General features: G+C 56.0%; 1 protein-coding gene across 2 annotated transcripts in view; it reads right to left on the bottom strand.

Moving 5' to 3' along the window:
- The window catches only part of ARHGEF17 (Rho guanine nucleotide exchange factor 17), a 214,657-nt gene that overhangs the window by 9,926 nt on the left and 179,919 nt on the right, over nucleotides 1-24,812 (bottom strand). The window contains exons 7-15 of one of the 2 annotated variants that reach the window (XM_075337614.1): nucleotides 23,817-23,867; nucleotides 23,545-23,654; nucleotides 23,042-23,127; nucleotides 21,405-21,523; nucleotides 15,582-15,795; nucleotides 7,365-7,438; nucleotides 3,446-3,639; nucleotides 3,090-3,346; nucleotides 1,241-1,481 (exon numbers count right to left, since the gene is read on the bottom strand). In XM_075337614.1, the coding sequence (XP_075193729.1) occupies nucleotides 1,241-1,481; nucleotides 3,090-3,346; nucleotides 3,446-3,639; nucleotides 7,365-7,438; nucleotides 15,582-15,795; nucleotides 21,405-21,523; nucleotides 23,042-23,127; nucleotides 23,545-23,654; nucleotides 23,817-23,867 (1,346 nt within the window). The remainder of the gene's footprint in view (nucleotides 1-1,240; nucleotides 1,482-3,089; nucleotides 3,347-3,445; nucleotides 3,640-7,364; nucleotides 7,439-15,581; nucleotides 15,796-21,404; nucleotides 21,524-23,041; nucleotides 23,128-23,544; nucleotides 23,655-23,816; nucleotides 23,868-24,812) is intronic. The other variant, XM_075337616.1, reaches the window with a different exon arrangement.

Genomic DNA, 24,812 nt, shown 5'->3' with positions numbered 1-24,812 from the left:
ATACCACTGCAAATCTACCAAGACCCGGCCGTCCATCCAAACTGTCATCTCACACAAGGAGAAGACTGATCAGAGATGCAGCCAAGAGGCCCATGATCCCTCTGGATGATCTGCAGAGATCTACAGCTGAGGTGGGAGAGTCTGTCCATAGGACAACAATCAGTCTACACTGCACAAATCTGGTCTTTATGGAAGAGTGGCAAGAAGAAAGCCATTTCTCAAAGATATCCATAAAGAGTGTCGTTTAAAGTTTGCCACAAGCCACCTGGAGACACCAAACATGTGGAAGAAGGGGCTCTGCTCAGATGAAACCAAAATCAAACTATTTGGGCACAATGCCAATCGATATGTTTGGCGTAAAAGCAACACAGCTCATCACCCTGAACACACCATCCCCACTGTCAAACATGGTGGTGGCAGCATCATGGTTTGGGCCTGCTTTTCTTCAGCAGGGACAGGGAAGATGGTTAAAATTGATGGGAAGATGGATGGAGCCAAATACAGGACCATTCTTGAAGAAAACCTGTTGGAGTCTGCAAAAGACCTGAGACTGGGACGGAGATTTGTCTTCCAACAAGACAATGATCCCAAACATAAAGCACAATCTAGAATGAAATGGTTCACAAATACCCGTATCCAGGGGTTAGAATGTCCAACTCACAGTCCAGACCTGAACCCAATCGAGAATCTGTGGAAAGAGCTGAAAACTGCTGTTCACAAACGCCTCCATCCAACCTCACTCAGCTCCAGCTGTTTACAAAGGAAGAATGGGCGAGAATTTCACCTCTCCATGTGCAAAACTGATAGACACATACCCCAAGAGACTGCAGCTGTAATCGCAGCAAAAGGGGGCGCTACAAAGGATTCACTTACAGGGGATGAATAATATTGCACGCCCCAATTTACAGTTATTTATTTTTTATAAAAGTTTAAAATAAGCAATAAATTTCGTTCATCTTCACAATTGTGTCCACTTGTTGATTCTTCACCAGAACATTAACATTTTATCTTTATGTTTGAAGCCTGAAATGTGGAAAAAGGTTGAAAAATTCAAGGGGGCTGAATACTTTTGCAAGGCACTGTATATGGATGACCAAACAGCAGAGGAAACAAAATAATTTCCCCCCAAAAAACAAAAGAATTAAATTAACTTAGTCATTAAGGGGTTAATTTCCCTGTAGTTTTGGTTGCCCCCCCAGTAATCCCCCAGTATTAGCATGGAGCCCATTTGGCGTCGTACCAGCCGTCCTCTGTCCCCAGCCACATGGAGCTCTGGTAGGCCTCGGGGTCGATGCTCAGGAGGTCTTCTAGGCTGCCCCGGGTGAAAGACCCCCGGCTGGGTCTCCTCACCGCCGAGCCGTCAGTCGGACTCTCGCTGTCCCGGTTCAAGTTGCTGGGGATGGGCAGGAATCCGGGCTCCTGTTCTTCCTCCGAGCTGGTGGTCTCCGCCGTCGTGTCCTTGGCACTCGTCATCTCCTCAGCTAATATATCAAAAAGTACAAACAATAAATAGATAAAAAGGAGGGGGGGGGGGGGGTCACAGGACAGACTGGATGCTGATGTGGACCAGACCCCATAGGGTCCCGTAAAGATGGAGGGTCCCAGGACAGACTGGACGCTGATGTGAACCAGACCCCATAGGGCCCCGTGAAGATGGGGGGGTCCCAGGACAGACTGGATTCTAATGTGGACCAGACCCCATAGGGTCCCGTGAAGATGGGGGGTCTCAGGAAGACTGGACGCTGATGTGGACCAGACCCCATAGGGTCCTGTGAAGATGGGGGGTCCCAGGACAGACTGGATTCTGATGTGGACCAGACCCCATAGGGCCCCGTGAAGATGGGGGGGTCCCAGGACAGACTGGATTCTGATGTGGACCAGACCCCATAGGGCCCCGTGAAGATGGGGGCTCCCAGGATAGACTGGATTCTGATGTGGACCAGACCCCATAGGGCCCCGTGAAGATGGGGGGTCCCAGGACAGACTGGATTCTGATGTGGACCAGACCCCATAGGGCCCCGTGAAGATGGGGGGTCCCAGGACAGACTGGACACTGATGTGGACCAGACCCCATAGGGCCCCGTGAAGATAGGGGGGTCCCAGGACAGACTGGATTCTGATGTGGACCAGACCCCATAGGGCCCCGTGAAGATGGGGGGTCCCAGGACAGACTGGACACTGATGTGGACCAGACCCCATAGGGCCCCGTGAAGATGGGGGGGTCTCAGGACAGACTGAATTCTGATGTGGACTAGACCCCATAGGGCCCCGTGAAGATGGAGGGGTCCCAGGACAGACTGGACACTGATGTGGACCAGACCCCATAGGGCCCCGTGAAGATGGGGGCTCCCAGGATAGACTGGATTCTGATGTGGACCAGACCCCATAGGGCCCCGTGAAGATGGGGGGTCCCAGGACAGACTGGATTCTGATGTGGACCAGACCCCATAGGGCCCCGTGAAGATGGGGGGTCCCAGGACAGACTGGACACTGATGTGGACCAGACCCCATAGGGCCCCGTGAAGATAGGGGGGTCCCAGGACAGACTGGATTCTGATGTGGACCAGACCCCATAGGGCCCCGTGAAGATGGGGGGTCCCAGGACAGACTGGACACTGATGTGGACCAGACCCCATAGGGCCCCGTGAAGATGGGGGGGTCTCAGGACAGACTGAATTCTGATGTGGACTAGACCCCATAGGGCCCCGTGAAGATGGAGGGGTCCCAGGACAGACTGGACACTGATGTGGACCAGACCCCATAGGGCCCCGTGAAGATGGGGGGGTCTCAGGACAGACTGAATTCTGATGTGGACTAGACCCCATAGGGCCCCGTGAAGATGGAGGGGTCCCAGGACAGACTGGACACTGATGTGGACCAGACCCCATAGGGCCCCGTGAAGATAGGGGGGTCCCAGGACAGACTGAATTCTGATGTGGACCAGACCCCATTGGGCCCCGTGAAGATGGAGGGGTCCCAGGACACACTGGATGCTGATGTGGACCAGACCCCATAGGGTCCCGTGAAGATGGGGGGTCCCAGGACACACTGGGCCATTGAGAGTTTTCCTACATGTATTTCATACTCACTTCCAAAGCTGGAGGAGATGGTGGAGCGGCTGGCCTGACTCTGGAGGGTCCCGGAGGGGCTGGGAGAGGATTCGTCGTCTGTATCGTCACTGTCGAAGGGCACCAGTTCGCGGCTGGCGCTGTCTGTGTTTTCCGAGAGCTCCAGGGAGGATCCGGAGATGGAGATGTGGAGGCACTGTTGAGATGGAGGCTCGTCCAGGTGCTGCGGGTGGTGCTGCTCCGATGGACGGTTCGTCACGGCCGGTGGTCGCTCTCTGCTACGAGACACAGAAGTTCTGAACGTGTTATTGATTTATGGAAACCATCAGCAAGCTGCTGTGCATGGATCCATCAGATTTGTCTCCAGTCGCCCCTACCTGTAGTTCTTCTTTAGTCCCGGCACAGAGGCGATGCAGAGGATGCGGGCAGAGCAGACGGCGATGCATGCCTCCACCGTGGGCTCGTTCCGGATGCTCAGCAGGCAGACCTGCCCCACGTAGCCATCGCTGTTACACACCCACACCTCGTGCATGTTGTCAGGACTGCTCTGACTGGGAGACGCGCAGGAGAACTGGAAGACGAGGAGAACAACAAACCTAAAGAACTTCATATTCACAGAAAACAGAATTACCCTTTAATTTAGATAACGACGCCATTCAGAGGACCCAAGCAGAAGGTGGCACAGTGGGCCTCACCATAGTCCTGCACGGAGCAGAAGGTGGCACAGTGGACTTCACCATAGTCCTGCACGGAGCAGAAGGTGGCACAGTGGACTTCACCATAGTCCTGCACGGAGCAGAAGGTGGCACAGTGGGCCTCACCATAGTCCTGCACGGAGCAGAAGGTGGCACAGTGGGCTTCACCATAGTCCTGCACAGAGCAGAAGGTGGCACAGTGGGCCTCACCATAGTCCTGCGCGGAGCAGAAGGTAGCACAGTGGGCCTCACCATAGTCCTGCATAGAGCAGAAGGTGGCACAGTGGACTTCACCATAGTCCTGCACGGAGCAGAAGGTGGCACAGTGGACTTCACCATAGTCCTGCACGGAGCAGAAGGTGGCACAGTGGGCCTCACCATAGTCCTGCACGGAGCAGAAAATGGCACAGTGGACCTCACCATAGTCCTGCACGGGGCAGAAGGTTGCACAGTGGGCCTCACCATAGTCCTGCGCGGAGCAGAAGGTGGCACAGTGGGCCTCACCATAGTCCTGCGCGGAGCAGAAGGTGGCACAGTGGACTTCACCACAGTCCTGCATGGAGCAGAAGGTGGCACAGTGGGCCTCACCATAGTCCTGCGCGGAGCAGAAGGTGGCACAGTGGGCCTCACCATAGTCCTGGACGGAGCAGAAGGTGGCACAGTGGGCCTCACCATAGTCCTGCGCGGAGCAGAAGGTGGCACAGTGGGCCTCACCATAGTCCTGCACGGAGCAGAAGGTGGCACAGTGGGCCTCACCATAGTCCTGGACGGAGCAGAAGGTGGCACAGTGGGCCTCACCATAGTCCTGCACGGAGCAGAAGGTGGCACAGTGGGCCTCACCATAGTCCTGCACGGAGCAGAAGGTGGCACAGTGGGCCTCACCATAGTCCTGCACGGAGCAGAAGGTGGCACAGTGGGCCTCACCATAGTCCTGCGCGGAGCAGAAGGTGGCACAGTGGGCCTCACCATAGTCCTGCATGGAGCAGAAGGTGGCACAGTGGACCTCACCATAGTCCTGCACAGAGCAGAAGGTGGCACAGTGGGCCTCACCATAGTCCTGCGCGGAGCAGAAGGTGGCACAGTGGGCCTCACCATAGTCCTGCGCGGAGCAGAAGGTGGCACAGTGGGCTTCACTATAGTCCTGCATGGAGCAGAAGGTGGCACAGTGGGCCTCACCATAGTCCTGCACGGAGCAGAAGGCAGCACAGTGGGCCTCACCATAGTCCTGCGCGGAGCAGAAGGTGGCACAGTGGACTTCACCATAGTCCTGCATGGAGCAGAAGGTGGCACAGTGGGCCTCACCATAGTCCTGCGCGGAGCAGAAGGTGGCACAGTGGGCCTCACCATAGTCCTGCATGGAGCAGAAGGTGGCACAGTGGACCTCACCATAGTCCTGCGCGGAGCAGAAGGTGGCACAGTGGGCCTCACCATAGTCCTGCATGGAACAGAAGGTGGCACAGTGGACCTCACCATAGTCCTGCACGGAGCAGAAGGTGGCACAGTGGACCTCACCATAGTCCTGCACGGAGCAGAAGGTGGCACAGTGGACTTCACCATAGTCCTGCACGGAGCAGAAAATGGCACAGTGGGCCTCACCATAGTCCTGCACGGAGCAGAAGGTGGCACAGTGGGCTTCACCATAGTCCTGCACAGAGCAGAAGGTGGCACAGTGGGCCTCACCATAGTCCTGCGCGGAGCAGAAGGTGGCACAGTGGGACTCACCATAGTCCTGCATGAAGCAGAAGAGCAGAAGGTGGCACAGTGGGCCTCACCATAGTCCTGCGCGGAGCAGAAGGTGGCACAGTGGACTTCACCATAGTCCTGCACAGAGTAGAAGGTGGCACAGTGGGCTTCACCATAGTCCTGCACGGAGCAGAAGGTGGCACAGTGGGCCTCACCATAGTCCTGCGCGGAGCAGAAGGTGGCACAGTGGGCCTCACCATAGTCCTGCATGGAGCAGAAAATGGCACAGTGGACCTCACCATAGTCCTGCACGGGGCAGAAGGTTGCACAGTGGGCCTCACCATAGTCCTGCGCGGAGCAGAAGGTGGCACAGTGGGCCTCACCATAGTCCTGCGCGGAGCAGAAGGTGGCACAGAGGACTTCACCATAGTCCTGCACGGAGCAGAAGGTGGCACAGTGGGCCTCACCATAGTCCTGCAAGGAGCAGAAGATGGCACAGTGGGCTTCACTATAGTCCTGCACGGAGCAGAAGGTGGCACAGTGGGCCTCACCATAGTCCTGCACGGAGCAGAAGGTGGCACAGTGGGCCTCACCATAGTCCTGCACGGAGCAGAAGGTGGCACAGTGGGCCTCACCATAGTCCTGCACAGAGCAGAAGGTGGCACAGTGGGCCTCACCATAGTCCTGCACGGAGCAGAAGGTGGCACAGTGGGCCTCACCATAGTCCTGCACGGAGCAGAAGGTGGCACAGTGGACTTCACCATAGTCCTGCGCGGAGCAGAAGGTGGCACAGTGGACTTCACCATAGTCCTGCACAGAGCAGAAGGTGGCACAGTGGGCCTCACCATAGTCCTGCACGGAGCAGAAGGTGGTACAGTGGGCCTCACCATAGTCCTGCACGGAGCAGAAGGTGGCACAGTGGGCTTCACCATAGTCCTGCACAGAGCAGAAGGTGGCACAGTGGGCCTCACCATAGTCCTGCACGGAGCAGAAGGTGGCACAGTGGGCCTCACCATAGTCCTGCACGGAGCAGAAGGTGGCACAGTGGGCTTCACCATAGTCCTGCACAGAGCAGAAGGTGGCACAGTGGGCCTCACCATAGTCCTGCACGGAGCAGAAGGTGGCACAGTGGGCCTCACCATAGTCCTGCACGGAGCAGAAGGTGGCACAGTGGGCTTCACCATAGTCCTGCACAGAGCAGAAGGTGGTACAGTGGGCCTCACCATAGTCCTGCATGGAGCAGAAGGTGGTACAGTGGGCCTCACCATAGTCCTGCACAGAGCAGAAGGTGGCACAGTGGGCCTCACCATAGTCCTGCACGGAGCAGAAGGTGGCACAGTGGGCCTCACCATAGTCCTGCACGGAGCAGAAGGTGGCACAGTGGGCCTCACCATAGTCCTGCACGGAGCAGAAGGTGGCACAGTGGGCCTCACCATAGTCCTGCACGGAGCAGAAGGTGGCACAGTCGGCCTCACCATAGTCCTGCACGGAGCAGAAGGTGGCACAGTGGACTTCACCATAGTCCTGCACGGAGCAGAAGGTGGCACAGTGGGCCTCACTATAGTCCTGCACGGAGCAGAAGGTGGCACAGTGGACCTCACCATAGTCCTGCACGGAGCAGAAGGTGGCACAGTGGACCTCACCATAGTCCTGCACGGAGCAGAAGGTGGCACAGTGGGCCTCACCATAGTCCTGCACGGAGCAGAAGGTGGCACAGTGGGCTTCACCATAGTCCTGCACGGAGCAGAAGGTGGCACAGTGGGCCTCACCATAGTCCTGTGCGGAGCAGAAGGTGGCACAGTGGACTTCACCATAGTCCTGCACGGAGCAGAAGGTGGCACAGTGGGCCTCACCATAGTCCTGCGCGGAGCAGAAGGTGGCACATTGGGCTTCTGCGCTCAACTCCCATTCTCCTCACCTGCATCCCGCTGCGGGTCTTCATGATGGGGATGGCCTTCAGAAACTCTGGGTCCAAGCGATTCTTGCTGGTGGCTTAGAAGACAACCAAGTGGTTAATAATGTAGCGTCACAAGCAGTCTGACCATCGTAATGGCGTCAACACGCGATACTATAAAGGGTGGTGGCAGAAGGACTAATGATCCCAGGATGCCCACTGTCACAAACCACCGGGGGGTCACTCAGAAATCCCCCGCGCTGGCTACCAGTACGTCACAATCGGGGGGTAACAAGTGGGGGGTCACCCCTCCTTTATACCTCCCGACCGACAGACAGAGCACGTGACGCGCTCTCTAGCGCCCCTCTTATAGTCAGGCCAATTATGGAATTGCCCGACAATAAGCAAGGAGGCCGCTATACTACTTATGCCGATTATTGAAGGGTCCCCGGTGAGAGTAGGGTATATATTCCCCCGACCTCCGCGGGCGGAATATATAATATCTTCCCGAATCTCACTGGCCTCCCCACAATAATCCTTGGCACAATTCGCTGCCACCAACCGATTTACGGTAACTATTAGCCGAACACACAGACGTGGGATTCAAGATCGAGATAACAGAACAGCCCAAGATTAATTATATAATTTAATCGCCTAAAGCACACTAGAAACTACAATATATACAATAGGGAATCTACAGAATATACATATGTCAGAGTACAGTTACAGATAAAGCATGGTTTACAACAGGTATGCAATTCAATCAGTTACCTTGTGCGTCTGGCCACAGGGGGGCGCTGTAGACCAGGTTTCCAGGAACTCTCTCACAGGTCTGTCCCAACCAGGCCCCCGAGCAGAAGAACGCTGGAAAATGGCCGAAGTAGGGTTATCAACCTGGGCAGATCCAGGTCCCCTCCTACCTTAGTGACCTCACAGGGAAGCACTGCCACTCCCCCTGCATGGATCAGAATTATCCAGAAAAGGGGATTTTGGCCATAACTGTGCCTGGGAGCGTCGTAGACGGACGCCAATGCTCTCATTCTGACAGTTATGAATTTAGCTGCAGAACGAGGGGACTCATGACCTGTCTACGAGTTCCCATATGGCTGATATCACGTTTGGTGTGTTTCCCAATGTCCTACTTCCATAAAAAGGGTGTGCCAGCATCGTCCACATGCGGAGACACCATTGTTATGGTTGCCATATTTATCGGAGATATGGCTTGCGAGATATGAACCATTTTTTACTGGAGTCGTTCTGTCTGGCTATTTCCATAGCCTTGCTAACTAGCTAGCAGCTCCTACTACAGGGTGACGGCAGGGAGTCATCCTGTATCCATTGTCCTAAAGCCACCTAATTTCCATATCACAGGACATGGCCATGGATTTGTTGCTAAACCAGTTGTGTGAAGGGAAGGGGGTAGTGACACCAGGAGAGGGCTTCCTGACATGACTTGAATGTCATGATTTATCGTCATATCTCCGGATTTACCTCACACCTCCCCCCTTTTGAGGGCGCTAGGGGGCAGCACACTCCGGTGTTCCCCCGTGCGCCCGTCCGCGACCTCTCCTTGTCGGGACAGCCCGTCTGCGTTACCGTGGTCACGGCCCCTTTTGTGGCGAATGGTGAAGTTGTATTGCTGGAGCGCAAGGCTCCATCGCAACAATCGCCCATTCGTCCCAGAGACGGTGTGCAACCAGCTGAGGGGATTGTGGTCCGTCTCCACGATGAAGTGGCGCCCGTATAGATAGGGTTGCAGACGCTGCAGGGCCCACACTATGGCCAGGCACTCCTTCTCCATTGTAGAATAGGCCACTTCCCTTGGTAACAGCTTCCTGCTCAGGTACAAGACTGGGTGCTCTTGGCTCGCAGAGTCCACCTGGCTGAGCACCGCACCGAGGCCGAAGTCATTGGCGTCGGTCTGTACTACAAACGGCCGCGTGAAGTCGGCTGCCTGTAGCACGGGCGGGCTGGACAGGGCGTCCTTTAGGGCCCGGAAGGCTGTCTCGCAGTCCACTGTCCAATCGACTGCAGAGGGCAGCTTCTTCTTGGTGAGGTCCGTCAAGGGCTTTGCTAGGCTACTATAGCATGGAACAAACCTCCTATAGTACCCAGCGGTCCCCAAGAAGGACATCACCTGCTTCTTGGTCCTGGGGGTGGGCCAGGATGCGATGGCCTCCACTTTCTCAGGCTCGGGCTTCAGCGTTCCCCCACCTACCCGGTGACCGAGGTACTGGACCTCGCTCATGGCCAGCTGACACTTTCCCGGCTTGATGGTCAAACCTGCCCGGTGGATCCGCCTGAGCACCTGTGCTAGATGCTCTAGGTGGTCCTCCCAGGTGGGACTGAAGACGGCAATGTCATCTAGGTACGCGGCCGCGTACCCTTCAAGTCCCTTGAGCAGGGTGTTGACCATCCGCTGGAAAGTGGCAGGGGCATTCCTCATCCCGAATGGCATCACCGTGGACTCGTACAGTCCAAATGGGGTAATAAAGGCAGAGCGTTCCCTGGCCTTGCGAGTCAGGGGGATCTGCCAATATCCCCGGCTCAGATCCATGATGGTCAGGTACTGAGCCCCGGCCAACTGATCGAGCAGGTCATCGATGCGTGGCATTGGGTACGCATCGGCGACCGTGACAGCATTGAGCCCCCTGTAGTCCACGCAGAACCGAGTGGTTCGGTCCTTCTTAGGGACGAGGACTACAGGCGAGGCCCAAGCGCTGTTGGATGCCTGGATCACCCCCAGCTTCAGCATCTCGTCAATCTCCTGGCGCATGTGTTGCTGCACTTCCAGGGAGACCCGATATGCTGAACGCCGGATCGGGGGATGATCCCCAGTGTCCACGTGATGGACAGCCAAGTCAGTCCTTCCGGGCTGGTTGGTAAACAACCCCCGGAAGGGGAGGAGGGTGGCCCACAGCTGGGACCGTTGGTCCTCCAAGAGCTGGTGGCCAACCTCCACATCCTCAATGGATCCGCCTGCCCTAACCTGGGCTAGCATATCCAAGAGGGTTTCCGCTTCTCCCTCCTCGGGCAGGTTGCACACGGGGAGCGCACATGCCTCCCGCTCATGATGTGCCTTCATCATGTTCACATGGAAGGGCTTCCGCCTTCCACGGGCAGGGTCCAGGGTGACCAGGTACGTTACAGGGTTGAGCTGCTGGTACACGAGGTATGGGCCTTCCCAGGCTGCCTGAAGCTTGTCCTGTGGTACGGGGACCAGTACCCACACCTTTTGACCCACTTGGTAGGTCCTCTCACAAGCGTTCTGGTCGTACCAACGCTTCTGATCGGCCTGGGCTTGAGCCATATTGTCGTGTACCAGTTGCGTCAAGGCCTGCATTTTGTCCCGGAAGCGCATGACATACTCGATAACCGACACTCCAGGGGTGGCCAAATCCCCTTCCCAAGCCTCTTTCACCAGAGCCAGGGGGCCCCGCACACGTCGCCCGTACAGGAGCTCAAACGGTGAGAATCCTGTTGAGGCCTGTGGAACCTCCCGGTAAGCAAATAACAGGTGTGGGAGATACCGCTCCCAGTCACGCCCATGGGAGTCGACCAACATCTTAAGCATCTGCTTTAAGGTGCCATTGAACCGCTCGCACAGGCCATTAGTCTGTGGATGGTACGGGCTGGCCACCAGATGTCGCACCTGGACTTGCTTACAGAGGGCCTCCATCAGCTGGGACATGAATTGGGTCCCCCGGTCGGTGAGCATTTCCTGGGGAAAACCCACTCGGGAGAAAATCTCCAGCAATGCGGTGGCCACCTTGTCAGCCCGAATGGACGACAAGGCCACTGCTTCTGGGTACCGGGTGGCATAGTCAACTACCGTCAGTATGAAGCGTTTCCCGGAGCTGCTGGGGATGGCCAGCGGGCCGACCAGATCCACAGCCACCCTCCTGAAAGGCTCATCGATGATTGGCAGAGATACTAGTGGGGCTTTGGGGTGTGGCCCCGCCTTCCCCACTCTCTGACAGGTTTCACACGAACGGCAGTAGGCAGCCACATCGGCCCCCATTTTTGGCCAGTAGAAATGCTGGTTTAACCTGGCCTTGGTCTTAGCGATCCCTAGGTGTCCGGCCATCGGAATCTCATGTGCGATCCGCAACAACTCCGTCCGGAACGGATAGGGTACCACCAACTGTCGGTCCCTGGGCCACGCCTCCGGTGAACCCTGCTGGACCGTGGCCCGGTACAGCCGTCCTTGGTCCCAGACCACTCGCTCCGGGTCCGAGTCCGAGGGAGGCTGTGCCGCCTGCTCCTTAAGAGCTTTCAGGCTGTCGTCAGCTTCTAACGCTGCCTGAAACCCCTGACTAGATGTGGCCAGAATCGACGAGACTGTCACATCTTCAGTCAGTACCCCGGGACCTGTGTCCTGGCCTCCACCTGACTCGGCTGCCACTTGGTCAGAAGGGGAAGAGCTATCGGACCCCCGGGAGGCCCCTTGGCTTCCAGCACTCCCACTGCGGGTGACAGCGGCCACAGCCGCTGCGACCGTGGGTCGTGCCTGCTCCTCCTCCGTTCCTGACCAAGTCGCCGGTTCAGGCAGACCTACCTGGCTTCCTGACACCCCGGTTGTGGGGGAACCCTGCACCGAGATCTTACCTGGGAGCACTTCCGCTCCTGGACCGGCCCCAATCTCACCTGCCTGTTCCCCTCCTGCAGCAACAGAACCCCGCTGTGAAATCTCTGGGGACCCCACATTTGCTGTGGTAGCCCCCACCCCACACACTGGTCCTCCCCCTGCAGCACCCTGCTCTCTGCTTATCCCTGCAGAGGGCAACAGATCCCAGCTCACAGGCTGGTTACTTGTAGAGGCATTGTCACACCTTTCTCTGACCCCCTCCCCTGTCACAGCTGCAGCTGTGTGTGTGTCTATGGTGTCTATGCAAGCAGAAATATCAGAGTTCACTCCCTCCTCCCTTACATCATTCATAGATAACACATTAACATTGTCCGGAGGCATGTCAGTACTGGCTGAAGGTTCAGCCCTCGGTTGGGGCCCAAACTGGGAGGTTATCTGCCCCAAATCTGTCCCAAGTAGCACGTTTGCGGGGATCCGATCAGTTACCCCCACCTCCCTCACCCCTCGCCCTGCGCCCCAGTCCACATAAATGTCAGCAACAGGCAGCGCCGGGTCAATGCCTCCAATCCCGGAGACAGCGAGGGTTTTTCCAGGGATCAAGTCTTGGGGGGACACCATCTCAGGCCGCACCAGAGTCACCTCCGAGGCGCTGTCTCGCAGTCCTATGGTCACAGACCGGCCGACGGTGACAGGTTGGAAGCTGTCCAGGGACCTACCACCACCCCCACCCACACAATACACCTTGGGCGGCCCTTGGGACGGGGACGGCGCCGGGGCCTTGGGACGCTGAGGGCACATGGCCTTGAAGTGTCCAGGTAGGTTGCACTGGTGGCACCGTCTTGGCTCTGCCACGGGCCTGGAGAGGGGAGTTGAGGGGGACACCCCCTGCAGTCTAGGGGCAGGTGGGGCAGTCGCAGAATTCATCTTACCCCCTCTCCAGGTGCTGCTGGTGGCCGCTCTCCTGGCCTCAGGGGCCCGGTTGTTGGTGTAGTCATCGGCAAGGGCAGCTGTAGCCGTGGACCCCTTTGGCTTCTGGTCTCGGATGAACTGGCGGAGATCCTCAGGGCAGTTCCACAAGAGTTGCTCCGTGATGAACAAGTCCAGGATCTCCGGTCCGGTGGAAAGCTGCAGGCCTTGGGTCCAGTGGTCGGCAGCTCGGGCAAGTGCCCGCCGGTGGTCAGCCCAGGAGTCCTTTGGTCCCTTCTGCAGCGTCCGGAACTTCTTGCGGTAGGACTCCGGGGTGAGGTTGTACTGTTGGATCAGGGCCCGCTTGATGGTGTCGTAGCCCTGATCCGCCTCAGCAGGCAAGTCCCCAAGGATATCCAGGGCCTTACCCCTTAAACGGGGGGTCAGGTATTTGGCCCACTGGTCCTTGTTCAGATGATGCTGCAAGCAAGTCCGTTCAAAAGCAGTCAAGAAAGAGTCCAAGTCTCCATCCTTCTCCAGCACTGGGAAGTCCTCAACACGGACCTTTGGAAGTTTGGTGTCTTGAAGGTCACGTGTGGCTGATGAGGGCCGGAGCTGAGCTAGCTGCAGCTGGTAGTCACGCTCTGCCTGGCGCTCTTCACGCGCTGCCTGCCGCTCTGCCCTGCGCTCTGCCATGAGTATCTCGTAGGTATCCCGGTCTCCAGCCTGGAGAAGGGCCATAGCCATTTGAAGAAGGCTATCCGAGCCTCCCAGGCTCGGTGGAATGGCACGTGGTGATCTGCGGCCCGCTGCGGAGCCTGGTGCTTCACTGTCCATTGCAGAGCGGAGGGCTGGCATCTGGCTCGTTGAGGAACCTTGGGCGAGCTCCTCCTCATCTTGTCCAGCAGTCCCAGGTTGTGCGATGTCCTCTGCAGAGCTGTTCTCTGGCGTCGGGCTCCTGGAGGGCTCGTGGACAACCTCCTCATCGTCTCTGGCCTGAGCATCGGCCATTCCTTTGGCTTTGCTCCTGGTGCTATCAGCCATTGTTGCAGACTTTGGTCACTGACACAGAACTGACACCTGATGCCTCCACACACCTTACAGTATCTGCACTCTGACACTCTAGTGTTGAGCTAGTCTGAAGACCCCAGCAGCCACAGCTGCTGCAGGCAGTCTTTAGTGTCTGGGAGTATGGGTCTCACACTCACACACACTATTATCTCGATCCCACCGCTTGCCACCAATATGTCACAAACCACCGGGGGGTCACTCAGAAATCCCCCGCGCTGGCTACCAGTACGTCACAATCGGGGGGTAACAAGTGGGGGGTCACCCCTCCTTTATACCTCCCGACCGACAGACAGAGCACGTGACGCGCTCTCTAGCGCCCCTCTTATAGTCAGGCCAATTATGGAATTGCCCGACAATAAGCAAGGAGGCCGCTATACTACTTATGCCGATTATTGAAGGGTCCCCGGTGAGAGTAGGGTATATATTCCCCCGACCTCCGCGGGCGGAATATATAATATCTTCCCGAATCTCACTGGCCTCCCCACAATAATCCTTGGCACAATTCGCTGCCACCAACCGATTTACGGTAACTATTAGCCGAACACACAGACGTGGGATTCAAGATCGAGATAACAGAACAGCCCAAGATTAATTATATAATTTAATCGCCTAAAGCACACTAGAAACTACAATATATACAATAGGGAATCTACAGAATATACATATGTCAGAGTACAGTTACAGATAAAGCATGGTTTACAACAGGTATGCAATTCAATCAGTTACCTTGTGCGTCTGGCCACAGGGGGGCGCTGTAGACCAGGTTTCCAGGAACTCTCTCACAGGTCTGTCCCAACCAGGCCCCCGAGCAGAAGAACGCTGGAAAATGGCCGAAGTAGGGTTATCAACCTGGGCAGATCCAGGTCCCCTCCTACCTTAGTGACCTCACAGGGAAGCACTGCCACTCCCCCTGCATGGATCAGAATTATCCAGAAAAGGGGATTTTGGCCATAACTGTGCCTGGGAGCGTCGTAGACGGACGCCAATGCTCTCATTCTGACAGTTATGAATTTAGCTGCAGAACGAGGGGACTCATGACCTGTCTACGAGTTCCCATATGGCTGATATCACGTTTGGTGTGTTTCCCAATGTCCTACTTCCATAAAAAGGGTGTGCCAGCATCGTCCACATGCGGAGACACCATTGTTATGGTTGCCATATTTATCGGAGATATGGCTTGCGAGATATGAACCATTTTTTACTGGAGTCGTTCTGTCTGGCTATTTCCATAGCCTTGCTAACTAGCTAGCAGCTCCTACTACAGGGTGACGGCAGGGAGTCATCCTGTATCCATTGTCCTAAAGCCACCTAATTTCCATATCACAGGACATGGCCATGGATTTGTTGCTAAACCAGTTGTGTGAAGGGAAGGGGGTAGTGACACCAGGAGAGGGCTTCCTGACATGACTTGAATGTCATGATTTATCGTCATATCTCCGGATTTACCTCACACCCACCATGTGGACCCTCTAATCATCAGACTCTGGGCACCCTGCCCATAATATGGCCTCTGACTTCTCGGCTGTATCACTTTCTGATCAGCTATGGATAATGATGGGGATGTAGTGTCAGTCTCCGTCATTCGTGTCCCCGGCCCCTCACACCTCCATAGACTACAACCCCCAGTGTGCTCCGGGTCTGGATGGGCCGCAGATGGGATATTCTTAGGTCATTACCCAGTTTCTTCTTGGCATCCTCGAAGGCCTGCTCAAAGTGGAGCCTGGCGTCCGGGTTGGTGAACTCGAAGATGAAGCTCTCGGTGCCGTCCGCCTTGGTGGTGGTCAGCTCCACCTTATTTGGTGGGAAGGACATGGAGAAGGAGAGGGACTGCTTCTCCGCCAGATCTCGGTGGACGGACGCCATCATGTCTTTAATGACGTCATCCAGAGTCTGTGAACACAAAGAAGGGAGACAAATGTCACAGATGTGTGCTGGTGACAACCAACGCATCTGAAATGTGCTCAGCAGTTGTCAGTGCCTTCCCCCAGTGCTCTTGCACCTTGTAAACACTGCATTAGCCAGCAGGGGGCAGCAGCGAGTTCTTCTATCCCTACATATTATCCAGAGTGTTTATTATTAATGTATATTGGGGGCCAGAGAGTCTCATATACACAATATGGAAAAAAGTATGTGACCCCCCTCCACATCCCCCTCCAGGAGCTTGTCTGACCTCCCATTCTCCATCCATAGACATAATATGGCGTCGCCCCTCTGCAGATATAACGGCTCCCGTACTTCTGGGAAGATTTTCTACAAGATTTTGGAGGCGTCTGGAGGAATTTTTGCCCCTTCATCCATTTGTGAGGTGACGCTGATATGGGGGAGGCCGGGGTCAGAGCCTCTATTATAAGTGTTGGATGGGGCTGGGGTCCGGGCTCTATGAGGCCATCATGTTCTCTCCTAATTGTCTGTGTGGAGCTTATGCGCTGGGCACAGTCATGGGGAACAGAAAAGGGTCTTCCCAAACTGTTCCCACAAAACTGGAAGCTATAAGTGTCCTCAATAAGTTGTTCTGAAGATTAAGATTTCACTTGTGCTTGATGATGTACGGCTCGGCATTGTGCTTGGTGATGTACGGCTCGGTATTATGCTTGGTGATGTACGGCTCGGCATTGTGCTTGGTGATGTACAGCTCAGCATTGTGCTTGGTGATGTACGGCTCGGCATTGTGCTTGGTGATGTACGGCTCGGTATTATGCTTGGTGATGTACGGCTCGGCATTGTGCTTGGTGATGTACGGCTCGGCATTGTGCTTGGTGATGTACGGCTCGGCATTGTGCTTGGTGATGTACGGCTCGGCATTGTGCTTGGTGATGTACGGCTTGGCATTGTGCTTGGTGATGTACGGCTCGGCATTGTGCTTGGTGATGTACGGCTCGGCATTGTGCTTGGTGATGTACGGCTCGGCATTGTGCTTGGTGATGTACGGCTCGGCATTGTGCTTGGTGATGTACGGCTCGGCATTGTGCTTGGTGATGTACGGCTCGGCATTGTGCTTGGTGATGTACGGCTCGGCATTGTGCTTGGTGATGTACGGCTCGGCATTGTGCTTGGTGATGTACGGCTCGGCATTGTGCTTGGTGATGTACGGCTCGGCATTGTGCTTGGTGATGTACGGCTCAGCATTGTGCTTGGTGATGTACGGCTCGGCATTGTGCTTGGTGATGTACGGCTCAGCATTGTGCTTGGTGATGTACGGCTCAGCATTGTGCTTGGTGATGTACGGCTCGGCATTGTGCTTGGTGATGTACGGCTTGGCATTGTGCTTGGTGATGTAAGGCTCGGCATTGTGCTTGGTGATGTATGGCTCGGCATTGTGCTTGGTGATGTACGGCTCGGCATTGTGCTTGGTGATGTACGGCTCGGCATTGTGCTTGGTGATGTACGGCTCAGCATTGTGCTTGGTGATGTACGGCTCGGCATTGTGCTTGGTGATGTATGGCTCAGCATTGTGCTTGGTGATGTATGGCTCAGCATTGTGCTTGGTGATGTACGGCTCAGCATTGTGCTTGGTGATGTATGGCTCAGCATTGTGCTTGGTGATGTATGGCTCAGCATTGTGTTTGGTGATGTACGGCTCGGCATTGTGCTTGGTGATGTACGGCTCAGCATTGTGCTTGGTGATGTACGGCTCGGCATTGTGCTTGGTTATGTATGGCTCGGCATTGTGCTTGGTGATGTACGGCTCAGCATTGTGCTTGGTGATGTACGGCTCAGCATTGTGCTTGGTGATGTATGGCTCGGCATTGTGCTTGGTGATGTACGGCTTGGCATTGTGCTTGGTGATGTAAGGCTCGGCATTGTGCTTGGTGATGTATGGCTCGGCATTGTGCTTGGTGATGTACGGCTCGGCATTGTGCTTGGTGATGTACGGCTCGGCATTGTGCTTGGTGATGTACGGCTCAGCATTGTGCTTGGTGATGTACGGCTCGGCATTGTGCTTGGTGATGTATGGCTCAGCATTGTGCTTGGTGATGTATGGCTCAGCATTGTGCTTGGTGATGTACGGCTCAGCATTGTGCTTGGTGATGTATGGCTCGGCATTGTGCTTGGTGATGTACGGCTCGGCATTGTGCTTGGTGATATACGGCTCAGCATTGTGCTTGGTGATGTACGGCTCAGCATTGTGCTTGGTGATGTATGGCTCGGCATTGTGCTTGGTGATGTACGGCTCGGCATTGTGCTTGGTGATGTACGGCTCGGCATTGTGCTTGGTTATGTACGGCTCAGCATTGTGCTTGGTGATGTACGGCTCAGCATTGTGCTTGGTGATGTACGGCTCGGCATTGTGCTTGGTGATGTACGGCTCGGCATTGTGCTTGGTGATGTACGGCTCAGCATTGTGCTTGGTGATGTACGGCTCGGCATTGTGCTTGGTGATGTACGGCTCGGCATTGTGTTTGGTGATGTACGGCTCAGCATTGTGCTTGGTGATGTACGGCTCGGCATTGTGCTTGGTGATGTACGGCTCAGCATTGTGCTTGGTGATGTACGGCTCGGCATTGTGCTTGGTGATGTACGGCTCGGCATTGTGTTTGGTGATGTACGGCTCGGCATTGTGCTTGGTGATGTATGGCTCGGCATTGTGCTTGGTGACGTACGGCTCGGCATTGTGCTTGGTGATGTACGGCTCGGCATTGTGCTTGGTGATGTACGGCTCAGCATTGTGCTTGGTGATGTACGGCTCGGCATTGTGCTTGGTGATGTACGGCTCGGCATTGTGCTTGGTGATGTACGGCTGTAGCTCCTCGGCCATGAAGTTCCTGGCAGGGGCAGTGTTTGTGCTGATGTTACCAGAGGAGGTCTGGACTCTGCAGTTATGGAGTCAGGAGAGCGGTGGTGACTTTTCTGTCCTCTGCTCCTCTGCACTCTGCCCCCCGCTCTGTAACATTACGGGGTCTCCAGTTGCTGCGGTTCCTTCCACTTATCAGTAATATCAGTCACAGATGATGGGGAAGATTCAGGAGGAGAAATGTCAGGAATGGACTTGTTACCCCGGAGGCTGCTATTACAGGCTGCGCTGGTATCAGTGAGCTCCGCACCCGCCGCTCTGTCACACGGCAGTGAAGGCAGATGACATGGCGGGGGAGGGGGGGAAGCACATTATATCACATTGTACCCAGTGACTTGTGTCTCTTCTCATCATTCCTCGTAGATTGAACAATGCAGCTTTATCTATATAAATCCTGGAGCTGCCAAACGCCCCGAAGTGAAGGACAAGATGAAGGGTTTCCAGGAAGGGCCGACGTCTAAATGTGCTAAAATGAGTGACTGATGTGTCCTAAAATATCCGTCTCCCCCGACAAGGGCAAAAATACAGACAGGAACCAGAGCGATTCTGGTCACATCCAGAGCTGCGCTCATTAATGGATCTGCAGCAGCATTGCCCATAAGATAACGGAGCGGGGTGTACGGGGTTACAAGGTCTCATCCAAGTCATGTGTCAGCACGGGGTTAATGGATCCAAAAACTGTGAGCAAAATTATGGATGCAGCTTTGTGTGAGATTGGAGCATAAGTTACTGAGTATAAGACGTAGGAGGCGGCGAGGTCCGATCCGTCCCGCGCCGTGTTCTGTATCATTGTGTCTAGACAGCGGCGAGTAACAAATCCTAATTACATTTCCCACAGCCCCAAACACCATCATCAACTTGTTTACAGCGGCCGGAAAGTTAGAGATCAGTCTGCGATGTGAAGAATGATACAGCAGATCACAGCGGACCCCCATACAATACTCGCCAAGCATCCCGGACCCCCACACTATACAAACCAGGCATCCCGGACCCCTATACAATACACACCAGGCATCCCGGACCCCCACACAATACTCACCAAGCATCCCGGACCCCCACACTATACAAACCAGGCATCCCGGACCCCCACACTATACAAACCAGGCATCCCGGACCCACACACTATACAAACCAGGCATCCCGGACCCACACACTATACAAACCAGGCATCCCGGACCCACACACTATACAAACCAGGCATCCCGGACCCCCACACTATACACACCAGGCATCCCGGACCACCACACAATATACACCAGGCATCCCAGACCCACACACTATACAAACCAGGCATCCCGGACTCCCACACTATACAAACCAGGCATCCCAGACCCCCACACAATACTCACCAGGCATCCCAGACCCACACACTATACAAACCAGGTATCCCGGACCACCACACAATATACACCAGGCATCCCGGACCCACACACTATACACACCAGGCATCCCGGACCCACACACTATACAAACCAGGCATCCCAGACCCACACACTATACAAACCAGGCATCCCGGACCCACACACTATACACACCAGGCATCCCGGACCCCCACACAATACTCACCAGGCATCCCAGACCCACACACTATACAAACCAGGCATCCCGGACCCCCACACTATACACACCAGGCATCCCGGACCCCCACACTATACATACCAGGCATCCCGGACCCCCACACAATACTCACCAGGCATCCCAGACCCACACACTATACAAACCAGGCATCCCGGACCCACACACTATACACACCAGGCATCCCGGACCCACACACTATACACACCAGGCATCCCGGACCCACACACTATACACACCAGGCATCCCAGACCCCCACACTATACAAACCAGGCATCCCGGACCCACACACTATACAAACCAGGCATCCCAGACCCACACACTATACAAACCAGGCATCCCGGACCCACACACTATACAAACCAGGCATCCCAGACCCCCACACTATACACACCAGGCATCCCGGACCCCACACTATACAAACCAGGCATCCCAGACCCACACACTATACAAACCAGGCATCCCAGACCCCCACACAATACACACCAGGCATCCCGGACCCACACACTATACAAACCAGGCATCCCAGACCCACACACTATACAAACCAAGCATCCCAGACCCCCACACTATACACACCAGGCATCCCGGACCCCAATACAATACACAGCAGGCATCCCGGACCCCCACACAATACTCACCAGGCATCCCGGACCCCCACACAATACAAACCAGGCATCCCGGACCCCAATACAATACACACCAGGCATCCCGGACACCCACACAATACACACCAGGCATCCCGGATCCCCACACTATACACACCAGGCATCCCGGACCCCCACACAATATACACCAGGCATCCTGGACCCCAATACAATACACACCAGTTATCCCGGACCCTCACACAATAGACGCCCGTCTTCCCGGACCCCCATATAATAAATGCCAATGATACGGGACCCCCATACAATATACACCAGGCATCCCGGACCTCCACACAATACACACCAGGCATCCCGGACCCCCACACTATACACACCAGGCATCCCGGACCCCCACACAATACACACCAGGCATCCCGGACCCCCATACAATACACGCCAGGCATCCCAGCCCCTCACACAGTAGATGCCTGTGTTCCCGAACCCCCATATAAGCGGTCACCCCGGCCCCCCCGTGTTCTCCTCACCTGGTGCGGGAAGCTGAGGGTCTCGGACAGCTTGCTGATCTGCCCCATGGTGCTGAGGTCCTCGTCCAGCCGGCCGATGCTCTTCTGGAGGCTGTCCCTGTTGGAGGTTTGGGAGGCTCCTGCTCGATCAGAGGAGAAGCCATCAGCGTCATATACATGTACCACCCGGGACCCCCGCAGCCAGCACCGCGCAGAGGTAGCAGAGCTGAGCCGGGCCGCTGTATGGATGCGCTAATATCACAGCGAGATCTATAGATCTGGCGGTATTATGGGAGATACACAAAGTACCGCTATAGCTTCTATAATAAAAGCTGGCCGGTCTCGCCCCTCTGCAGCCCCTGCTGATCCAGTGTCTGCTGCACGGGGAGGGTGGGGGATGTGCTGATCCAGTGTCTGCTGCACGGGGAGGGGGGGGGGGGGATGTGCTGATCCAGTGTCTGCTGCACGGGAAGGGGGGGGATGTGCTGATCCAGTGTCTGCTGCACGGGGGAGGGGGGGGGGGATGTGCTGATCCAGTGTCAGCTGCACGGGGGAGGGGGGGGGGATGTGCTGATCCAGTGTCTGCTGCACGGGGGAGGGGGGGGGATGTGCTGATCCAGTGTCAGCTGCACGGGGGGGGGGATGTGCTGATCCAGTGTCTGCTGCACGGGGGGGGGGGGGGATGTGCTGATCCAGTGTCTGCTGCACGGGGAGGGGGGGGATGTGCTGATCCAGTGTCTGCTGCACGGGGAGGGGGGGGGGAATGTGCTGATCCAGTGTCTGCTGCACGGGGAGGGGGGGGGATGTGCTGATCCAGTGTCTGCTGCACGGGGGGGGGGGGGGTGGATGTGCTGATCCAGTGTCTGCTGCACGGGGAGGGGGGGGGGGGATGTGCTGATCCAGTGTCTGCTGCACGGGGGGGTATGTGCTGATCCAGTGTCTGCTGCACGGGGGGGGGATGTGCTGATCCAGTGTCTGCTGCACGGGGGGGGGGGGGATGTGCTGATCCAGTGTCTGCTGCACGGGGAGGGGGGGGGGGGATGTGCTGATCCAGTGTCTGCTGCACGGGGAGGGGGGGGGGGATGTGCTGATCCAGTGTCTGCTGCACGGGGGGGGGGATGTGCTGATCCAGTGTCTGCTGCACGGGGAGGGGGGGGGGGGATGTGCTGATCCAGTGTCTGCTGCACGGGGGGGGGGGGGGATGTGCTGATCCAGTGTCTGCTGCACGGGGGGGGGGGGATGTGCTGATCCAGTGTCTGCTGCACGGGGGGGGGGGATGTGCTGATCCAGTGTCTGCTGCACGGGGGGGGATGTGCTGATCCAGTGTCTGCTGCACGGGGGGGGATGTGCTGATCCAGTGTCTGCTGCACGGGGGGGGATGTGCTGATCCAGTGTCTGCTGCACGGGGGGGGATGTGCTGATCCAGTGTCTGCTGCACGGGAAGGGGGGGGATGTGCTGATCCAGTGTCTGCTGCACGGGGGGGGGGGATGTGCTGATGTAGTGTGCGGCAGTGCAGAGATATTTAGGTGCGGGTGGGGGGGGGGGGGGAACGCGCCCGAACTCAGGGCGGTCAGCACCGGGACAAGGAGCTACAGGAAGTGCTGGAGCAGATGAGGAAAGACGAGGCCACTCAGCGAGTCCAGAGCACGACACCAACCTTTCACTACATCCACATCCTCCAGCGGAAGCTTCCACAGCAGCTTATACTTGCTGGCGATGTCAATCACACTGGCTGCAGTGTACCTGAGAACAGACAGCAGAACAGTGAGTGCAGCTCTGAAGTATAATACAGGATTAGTAATGTAATATATGTACACAGTGACTGCACCAGCAGAATAGTGAGTGCAGCTCTGAAGTGTCATACAGGAGGTAACTCAGGATCAGTAATGTAATGTATGTACACAGGGACTGCACCAGCAGAATAGTGAGTGCAGCTCTGGAGTATAATACAGGGGGTAACTAAGGATCAGTAATGTAATGTATGTACACAGTGACTGCACCAGCAGAATAGTGAGTGCAGCTCTGGAGTATAATACAGGAGGTAACTCAGGATCAGTAATGTAATGTATGTACACAGTGACTGCACCAGCAGAATAGTGAGTGCAGCTCTGGAGTACAATACAGGATCAGCAGACCCCCTGGAGACTGCTCTGCACTTACAGGTTCATGGAGCTGCGGCGCAGGGATCCCGACTTTCTCTTCAGGGTGGTGCAGAGGAGCAGGTCTGTGAAGAGGAAGAGCGATCGATCCTTCTTACCCCCAACAGCTTTCTATGGGACAGAGAGAGGAGATATTCCCAGGGTCAGGAGGGAGCAATAGAGGATAGAAAGCTGACGACATACAACAACATACAGATAACAATGGACGTACACCTCTCCTGAGAGTACCACCCCCGGAGCATCACACATGAATAATAATGGACCCAGTCTTACCACTTCCACCACCATCTCCTGCCGCACAAATCTCCGGAAAGGAACCGGAAGCTGCAGAGAAGAACATCACAACGTCCATCAGTAAAAGGAGAGGAAACCCCAGAAGACAGAATCCGCCATCTATAAATGTATCACCAGAGAGAACGAAGGGGGGCTGCGCCTGAAAGGGACCAACCCCTGCACCCCTCACATAAGGGTGTACAGAAGAGGGGCGAGGGGTGGACAAGGGGAGTGCACAGAAGGGCGAGCGGTGTACAAGGGGAGTGCACAGAAGAACGAGTGGTGAACAAGGGGAGTGCACAGAAGAAGGGCGAGCGGTGTACAAGGGGAGTGCACAGAAGAAGGGCGAGCGGTGTACAAGGGGAGTGCACAGAAGAAGGGCGAGCGGTGTACAAGGGGAGTGCACAGAAGAAGGGCGAGCGGTGTACAAGGGGAGTGAACAAAAGGGCGAGCGGTGAACAAGGGGAGTGCACAGAAGAAGGGCGAGCACTGAACAAGGGGAGTGCACAGAAGAAGGGCGAGCGGTGTACAAGGGGAGTGCACAGAAGAAGGGCGAGCGGTGTACAAGGGGAGTGCACAGAAGAAGGGCGAGCGGTGTACAAGTGGAGTGCACAGAAGAAGGGCGAGCAGTGTACAAGGGGAGTGCACAGAAGAAGGGCGAGTGGTGTACAAGGGGAGTGCACAGAAGAAGGGTGAGCGGTGTACAAGGGGAGTGCACAGAAGAAGAACAAGCGGTGTACAAGGGGAGTGCACAGAAGAAGGGCGAGCGGTGTACAAGGGGAGTGCACAGAAGAAGGGCGAGTGGTGTACAAGGGGAGTGCACAGAAGAAGGGCGAGTGGTGTACAAGGGGAGTGCACAGAAGAAGGGCGAGTGGTGTACAAGGGGAGTGCACAGAAGAAGAACAAGCGGTGTACAAGGGGAGTGCACAGAAGAAGGGCGAGCGGTGTACAAGGGGAGTGCACAGAAGAAGGGCGAGCGGTGTACAAGGGGAGTGC

This window comes from Anomaloglossus baeobatrachus, chromosome 2 (genome assembly GCF_048569485.1).
Source record: "Anomaloglossus baeobatrachus isolate aAnoBae1 chromosome 2, aAnoBae1.hap1, whole genome shotgun sequence".
NCBI lineage: Eukaryota > Metazoa > Chordata > Amphibia > Anura > Aromobatidae > Anomaloglossus > Anomaloglossus baeobatrachus.
The sequence above is the reverse complement of the archived record's forward strand: the minus strand, read 5'-3'. Positions and strand labels throughout refer to the sequence as shown.